Source organism: Ipomoea nil, unplaced genomic scaffold (genome assembly GCF_001879475.1).
Source record: "Ipomoea nil cultivar Tokyo-kokei standard unplaced genomic scaffold, Asagao_1.1 scaffold1317, whole genome shotgun sequence".
Lineage (NCBI taxonomy): Eukaryota > Viridiplantae > Streptophyta > Magnoliopsida > Solanales > Convolvulaceae > Ipomoea > Ipomoea nil.
Genome location: NW_017617745.1, coordinates 5,274,916 through 5,284,082, shown reverse-complemented (window position 1 = coordinate 5,284,082; position 9,167 = coordinate 5,274,916). Strand labels below are relative to the sequence as shown.

Genomic DNA, 9,167 nt, shown 5'->3' with positions numbered 1-9,167 from the left:
CGCCCAAGTCCAAGCTGGCGGATTTCATCACCTTGGGGACCGCCGGCGCCATGGAGAAAAGGCCGACGTTGAACGGAGAATGGACGAGGGGGGCGGCCAGGGACTATCGATAAACCTCCCGGCCACTATCGATAAACCTTCCGGCGACTATCGCCTTGGCCACTCGGATGAATGGACGCTTCGTTCCTTGTTCCCAATTCGCCATGGAGAAGAGGCCGGCGTTGAACGAAGAATGGGCGAGGAGGCGACCGGCGATTATCGATAAACATGCCGTCGACTATCGCCATGGGCACTCGGATGAATGGAGGCTTCGTTCCCAGTTCCCAGTTCCCAGTTCGCCATGGAGAAGAGGCTGGAGATTTTTTAGGATTCCGACGGAGGCTTCACGAGCTGTAAACTGTAAAGTTCATTTACATTATTGTCCTTCATTTAGACGGAAACTTCACAGCCAAAGAGGCGGAGGACGAAATTGAGTAAAAATTGTAAAGTTGAGGACTTAATTGGGTAAGGATGATAGTCGAGGACCAAATTGGTAATTTCACAATGCTCAGAGGACCAAATCGGTCATTAACTCTTTATTTTATTTTTACTTCATGTTCTGCAAGCTTTCAACCACTATCTGCAAGAATCTTGCAATAGCCCCTAGTTGCACATACTAACATGTAGTTGTGTGGACCATGGTTCGAAAACAGCGTCGTTTCTTTAAGTAAAGAAACCGTAGCCGTTAAATTTTAACAAATTCTGTATTTTTTGTGTGTTTATAACAAAATGAAACTGAATAACTTATCTCGCATATTGTGTTTATATTATCAAATAAAATTGTAATTGAATTGAAATGATATTTTAGTTGTGTTGAAATGAAACTGCAGTATGTATAAAATGAAACTAAATAACATGTCTCACATATTAAGTATATATTGTCAAATAGAACTGTAGTTGAATTAAAATGATATTTTAATTAGTTTTGCTAAAATGAAACCAAAGAATGTATAAAAACAAACTGAATAACATGTCTTACATATTGAGTATATATTGTCAAATGAAACTGTAGTTATATCAAAATGATACTTTAGTTTACAGTGTATATAAAATGAAACTGAATAATAGTTTCACATATTTTAGTGTATATTGTCCAATGAAATCGTAGTTGAATTAGAATTATAATTTTGTTGTGTTGTAATAAGACTACAATGTGTATAAAATGAAATGCAATAACATGTCTCACTGTAATAAGACTATTGTATGTATAATGTCGAATGGAACTATACTTATAACAAAATGAAACTTTAGTTGCGCTGAAATTAAACTACAATGTATATATAAAATGAAACTGAACATATTATACAAACAGAACTGATTACGCGGAACGGGTGCCGTTTGTTTTCATTGGATGGAAAATATTTTCCATGGAAAATGTTTTCCTAAAAGTAGAAGAAAATGGTGTTTTATGTTGTTTGGTTGGATGGAAAAGATTTTCCATTGGAAAAAGTTTTTCTCAAGAATGAGGAAAACTTTTTCGCTCATCTTAGGTATTTTGTTTTCCATGAAAAACTAGTATGACAATTTTGCCCTCACAATATTTTATTAATTACTCTTATTATTATTATATTATTATTGTTGTGTAGGGTTATATTTGTCATTATACCCATGTTTCCTTACAATTCCAAACTCAACCAAACAATGGAATTCATATTCCAGTAATTTCTTTTCTACCAACCAATCAATTAAATTCATTTTCTTGGAATTTATTTTCCATGTAATTTCAATTCCATTTCCCTTCAAATATTTTCCAGCAAACCTAACGGGCTATAAAAGAAACGACACCGTTTTGGACCATGGTTCACATTAAAATTTGTTGTCTGCAATCATTATTGCATGGACCGTGCTCCACACACCCGGTCTAAAAACATATAAAATACATTATTCTAACTCATAAAATACATTATTAATTTTACCCCAAAAATTTCATTATTCTAACACATGCATAAAGTAGTAAAATACATTATACATTATTATAACACATAAATACATTATATTATCCCATAAATTTCATTATTATAACACATAAATTAAAATACATTATTTTAACACATAAAGTACATTATTCTAACACATAAAGTATATTATTCTAACTGATAAAATACATTATCTTACCCCCAGAATGTTCATTATTCTAATTCAACACACGCGGAACAAAGATTTTTTTTTTTTTTAACATCAAAACGATATTATTTTTAACGGTGGTCCACACAACCAATCGTTATGCTGTGAGCACGTGCCCACCTTGCATAGTGCGCACGAATCGATATCCATAATTTCTATACTGTAGATCTATAATTTTTAGACTCTCGGTGAGCTAAAATTTATACTTTAGATTCATAATTTCTAAAACCGTATGATCCATAATTTAAATACAGTAGATCCATAATTTCTATACTGCACTGATTTGTGAAAACTTGGTTCAACAATTGGAATCTAAAGTATAAATTTTAGCTCACCGAAATTCTAAAAATTATAGATCTACAATATAAAAATTATGAATCTATAGTATAAAAATTATGGATATAAATTCGTACGCACCATATGCATGGTGAACACATGCTCAAAGCATAATTTGCCCCACACAACTATGTGGTCAAAGTCCAAACAATAATTTGCCCTCTTTTCTCCCAGGTCAAAAAATAGCATAGAAGCAATGTTACTCTGGTATTTGATATTCTATGGGCTAATTATATTTAGAGTGATGGGCTAAAACAATCCCACTATTGTTTGGCCCAATAAAAAAACGTTTAACATTTTATCACTTGGCAAATGCGTGGAACTTGGCTATATTTTATCATTATCCTGACAAATTATTGTGTGAATTATGGTCAAGTCCAAAAAAATGTCGTTTTGATGTTAAAAAAGAAAAGTCATTTGTTCAGCGTACGTATTTGAATAATAAACATTTAGGGGTAAGATAGTATACATTATGTGTTAGAATAATGTATTTTATGTGTTAGAATAATAAAATTTGTGGAATAAGATAATGTATTTTATCAGTTAGAATATTGTACTTTATGTGTAGAATAATGTATTTTATGAGTTAAAATAATATACTTTATGTGTTTTTGGACCGTGGTCCACACAGCTATCTAGACCACGCTCCACGCAATAATGATTGCATTATCCTCTAATAATAATAATAATAATAATAATTGTTGGATGCGGAACTAGGGCGTGGGGCAAATTATACCGTGAAAACGTGTTCACCATGCTTGTGAACACAATCCCAAACGGCATCGTTTTTGTGCTGTTAACGGCGTTTTGCATTCTATGTTCAGATTATGAATTTTTTGTTATGAAATTATGAATTTTCTGTTATGAGATTATGAATTTATAGTTATGTAATTATGAATTTTCTGTACATTCATAATCTCATAATAGAAAATTCATAATTTAATAACAAAAAATTCATAATCTCATAAAAGAAAAACATTTATTAAATTATGAATTTTCTGTTATGAGATTATGAATTTCTGTACATTTATAATCTCATAACAGAAAATTCATAATTTCATAACTGCACATTCATAAATTCATTTCAGCACATTCATAATTTATGAGTGTTGAAGAAACTTGCGCGAAAAGGAAGTGAAACCGCAAAATGTGAATATGAAAAAAAAAAAAAAAAAAAAAAAAAAAAGTCGCACTATTAATTAAAAAAAAATTAATGGAAAATGACTGTGCCCGTAAGCACCGTTACCGTTTAGAACCGTGTTCACCATTGGTTCCATAGCATAACGATTGAGGGCGTGGCTGGTCGGCCCAGAGTGGTCTACTAGTTGTGGTCGACCATGTGCTCGGTGAAGGCCCAAGTATGTATGGCAATCTAGTCCATGGGTAGGCGGTCCAGTAAAAGTTATGGAAAAATAATTATAGGGAACAATCAAAGATTGAAGGAAGACAATTATATGGTAATCTCACAGTTATGGAAGGACGATCAAGTCAATCTAAAGCAACTCTCACTACCTTTTTGTTTTTTGAAAACCAACTCTCACTACCTAAATATATTTATCTTTCCTAAATCACCTCCACATTGCATAAAATATCTCATTCTATCATAAATATTCAATTGTATTTGAGTCAATATATGATTTCTTATCACAGTTATCATTTTTTCTTGTATATAGAGCATTTGGGATGGGAGGATGAACATGAACCACAGAGGCTAGACCGGTGCTCACTGCGCACAAGGAGCCCCCCTCACTACCGCTGGTGAGACTCGATCCCGGATCATTCTTCCAAATTTCACCCCTATGACCAGTTGAGCTATCCATGCGGACTTGTATAAATTCTCATTGTCTGTACCCTTTGTTGATAAGTTTATTCAATACAACTCATTCAGTTCTCAGATATTAGTTAAGAGAAAATTACATTTTTTGTCCTGTGACTATTGTGGTCTTGTTAATTTGAGTACTTGACTTTAAAAACTAACAATTTAATCCTGTAACTATGCAATTTTTAACACATTTGGTCCACCCGGCCAAATCACCGGCCAAATGTCGCCGGAAAGTTATAAACCATTTTTAATTAGATAATAATAGGGGCAAATCTGTCATTCTAGTTTTTAAAAAAATTGGAAAGTTGAACCTGCCGGGATGAACGGAGATGAAGTACCACCGGCCACCGTCTGTAAAACTCTTGGCCATGTTAATCACACTGTGTTGCCAACAACGACCAAAAGTTTGATTTTTTTGGTTGGTTCTAGTTCATCTGCAGCATTCCCGACAAAGAATCAACCAAAGAATCAAATGAAATCAACTAATGTAAAATTGGGCGTCAACAAATTTTGGTCGGCGGTAGCAAATCCTCTATTGCGACAACTCCAGCCGGCAGAATCTTTTTATCATCGAAGGCGGTCATTCCAGTTCGGCGGCTTTGATTTCTTGACGACCACAACAGTAAATTATTATTTCGGCGTGTACGTGGTAGTAAAGTATTTGAAGCAATTCGGTGCAGCAGAAATTAATTTCAGCGCGGAGCCAACGGATTCTTGGTTTTAGCTCCGTTCATGGAAGAAGAATTCACCATCAATTTGTGCGTTCTTGAATTAAGACCATCAAATTTTTAGGGATGAAATTTTGGTGGAAAATTCACCATCTTTGTAAAGTAGCAGAAAGAAGGCAAATCATTGGCCCCCATGAGCGGCATGCCCGATAGAGTAGCAGAAAGACGGCAAATCATTGTTGAATTTTTGGCGGAATTTCAACGTCACCGTGGAACATATGATAGCAAACGACGCTTCAGAGTGAACAGCGCAGCGCCCAGCAAACCCAAATCCTTTGGCCAAGTTCGAAATCCAGGGAAGAATCGAATCATACAACACCAATCGAATCAAGTCCAGAATCCATGGCAATTCCGGCTAGCAATGCAAGGAAGAAGAAGAAAGTGACATTAAATGACTGATTTGCCCTCATTATTATCTAATTAAAAATGGTTTATAACTTTCCGGCGACATTTGGCCGGGTGGACCAAATGTGTTAAAAATTGCATAGTTACGGGACTAAAGTGTTAGTTTTTAAAGTCATGTACTCAAATTACTAACACCACGATAGTCACAGGACCAAAAGTGTAATTTTCTCTATTAGTTAATTAAGATTTCTTCCCAATTATCAAATCTAAAAGAGTTAATACCCAAAATGGTCCCTCGACTATGCCATAATTACCAATTTGGTCCTCAACTACCATTCTTACCCAATTAAGTCCTTAACTATGTAACTTTTACTCAATTAAGTCCTCAACTATACAATTCTTACCCAATTTAGTCCTCAACTATACAATTCTTACCCAATTTAATCATCTGTATTAATTTGACTGTTTGTTGACTGTCAAAAGTCGGGATAAAATTATAATTTTACAAGATTTCTCCTTCCTCTCCATTTAGCAGCGCCAAACCATGCAGCAATACACTCCGATCAGATTTCGATCATCAAAAAATCGTTGGAAATCAAATTCATGGGCTATCCGATGCATAACCACTACTTCGATACTGACAGGTTTAGAACCCAACCGGAGCTTATTGCTACATGGTTTGGCGCTGCTAAATGAGGAGGAAGGAGAAACTTGTAAAATTACAACTTTATTTCCACTTTTGACAGTCAACAAACAGTCAAATTGACAAAGGACTAAATTGCATAAAAATTGTATAATTGAGGACTTAATTGGGTAAAAATGATAATCGAAGACCAAATTGGTAATTACAACATAGTCGAGGGACTATTTTGGATATTAACTCAATCTAAAATGATGTCCACGTGATTTTGCGTCGGCTAATCGCAACGGCCGACGGTGAACCAAATTCCAAAATCCACAACAACAAAATTAGCTTCTTTTCCAAATTCCAAAGCTAACCAAATTAATTCTTGTAGAATGGGTGTTTCGTGAATGTACTCCATGGAAGTCTCCCAAAACCAGAATCCAATTCCTCCAAAATTCCTTCGCAATTCCACCCAACACTGCATCGCGTCGATCTGGTACGAAGGGTTGTTACATACGCTGCCGCCGCAATTCCTCCACTTTTTCGTTCCTATTCACGCAAATGTCGCAGCGTAGTGGACGTGATTTTAATGTTCAATGTCAAATTTGTAATGATTTCGGTCACACAGGAGCCAATTATTTTTGGCGCTATGATGATCAGTGTCAAATTTGTAAAAGTTTTGGTTATGCGAGAGCCAATTGTTTTCGGCCTATGATGTTCAGTGTCAAATTTGTGAAGGTTTTGATCAAATTGTATTCGGCGTTATTCAGGGGCTCCAGATCCTTGGGATAATTTGGTGTTTCAAGATGGTTTTGGTGCTAACACCTTATCAAAATCTCATACTTGGGTTCCGGACAGTGGAGCCACAAATCATGCAACTCCAGACATAGCTGCCCTTTCTACATCGGAGAAGTACACTAGTAATGACACTTTACGTGTCAGTGATGGTATGTGCCTGTCTATTAGTCATGTTGGCCATGTTACTTTTGATACCCCTTCTAGGTCTTTTACGATGTCTGATATATTGCATGTTCCTGGTTTGTCTACCTCTTTATTATCTCTTCAACGTTTTGCATCAAATAATAAAGTATTCTTTGAGTTTCACCCCTCTTTCTTTGTTGTGAAAGATATCAATACCAAGGAAATTCTGCTTCGGGGCAATAGCTCTGGGGGGCTATACACGCTACCGTTGCCAAGTTTGTCTCCCTCAGTGTTTCTTTCCACTCGTGCCTCTGCGTCAGTCTGGCACAATCGTTTAGGTCATCCTCATCATCCTGTCCTTAGTCGTATTCTTCAGTCTTGTTCGGTTAGTGGGACTAGTACTATTATTCGTTGTAATAATAGTTTATGTAATGCGTGTCAATTGGGTAAGTATGCCCATATTTCCTTGACATGCGTTGTGTCTTCTAGTTCGAATGTTCTTGATTTAATATACACGAACATTTGGGGTCCAGCTCATATATTATCTACAAATGGTTATCGTTACTTTGTAATCTTCATAGATGATTATTCTCGTTACACGTGGTTGTTCCCTATGAAATTAAAGTATGATCTCTATGTCATATTTGATAAGTTTCGTGTTCTTGTTGAAAGGTCCTTCAATCGAAAAATAAAATCCATTCAGTCGGATCTAGGTGCTGAATACAACAAATTGCATGCCTCCTTTGTTCAGTTAGGAATTCAACATATGCAATCCTGTGCATATACACATGAGCAGAATGGCCGTGTTGAACGTAAACACAGACATATTGTTGAAACTGGTATAGCACTCTTAGCTCATGCCTATGTTTCTTTAAAATTCGGGGATTTCGCTTTTGAGACTGCTGTCTATTTAATTAACATAATGCATAGAATTTCCTCTGTATTAAATAACTCCAGTCCTCATCTCATGCTGCATAAATCTCCTCTCTCTTATTCCTTCCTTCATGTCTTTGGTTGTCTGTGTTATCCTCACTTAAACCGTACAATCGTCACAAAATGTCGTACAGATCATCTCCTTGTGTCTTACTAGGTTATCCTGATTCCTTTAGGAGGTATAGGTGCATGAACTTACAGACTAATAAGATTTACACATGCAGGCATGTCAAATTTGATGAAGAAGTATACCTTTTTGCTACTAAACCTTCCTTGCAGGCGACACCACCTACTCAGACTGCTCCCTTGGCGGAATCTATTCTTCACCATGACGTCATCAATGCTGCATCGGACTCTGTGCATCCAGATCCTGTGAAGATCAGGTGGGGATATGATCCCACATGAGGAGTGTGGACTATTTTAGACCTTCTAATTATTGAGATTGACGGTTGTGATTGCATAGAGGGGAGGAATAAAACCCGGTTGTTTTAGACGATAAATATGGTAATTAAAGGGGCCAAGGGATAAAACAAATGGAATAACTTTCATTTCCACTCCCTAACCTAATATTCTCTCTACAAGGGTTTTCCCTCATCCTCCATTGATCGGTCGCCGCCTCCGCTCGTTTTGCGGAGGCGGCGCCGGCCTCATCTCGTTTCTTCCCCTACTCCAACCGTCTCTCAATCGCATGTCCTTCGGCCTCTCCTCCGCTGTCGGCACCTCTTCCCGCCTCTCTTCCACAGCCACCATCTCCTCCGACCCCTCACCGACGTTTCTTCCTCCTTCACCACCGTCCCTCGCCATCTCCAACTCCATATCCAAGTTTCTTTACCTTTTTTTCAGCGGTTCAATATATATATATATATATATATATGTGTGTGTGTGTGTGTGTGTGTGTGTGTGTGTGTGTGTGTGTGTGTGTGTGTGTGTGTGCGTGTGTGTGTGTGTTTTGGATGTTTTAGATTTGATTTTCATTTGTTATTTTGTTAAAGTTATTTCCTCTCGTTTCGTTCGCGAGTTATTTCCTCTCGTGTCTTTAGCGAGTTTTCCTCTCGCTTATTTGGCGAGTTTTTTTTTTTCATAAGGTGAAATAATTTATCTGATAATGGAGTATGTTTGATTCATCCTGAGCACTGAAGAAGATTTGAACCTTGATATGCAGTTCATATTAATGGAGATGTTGTTTATGGACAGAAGAGCCGCAATAGAGTCAGACTTGGGTAGCAAGATCATTAACAATATCAAAGAAGCTTCAGGTTCACCAAACGAATTCATCTTCAATCGTGAAAAACAA

At 36.5% G+C, this 9,167-nt stretch overlaps 1 protein-coding gene across 1 annotated transcript; it reads left to right on the top strand.

The window, feature by feature from the left end:
• Positions 1 to 267: 267 nt before the first annotated feature.
• On the top strand, positions 268 to 8,278 carry LOC109185295. Its single transcript, XM_019335273.1, has 3 exons — positions 268 to 392; positions 7,613 to 7,844; positions 8,153 to 8,278. Exons 1-3 carry the CDS (start codon positions 268 to 270, stop codon positions 8,276 to 8,278), a joined length of 483 nt encoding a protein of 160 aa, XP_019190818.1.
• Positions 8,279 to 9,167: the final 889 nt, after the last annotated feature.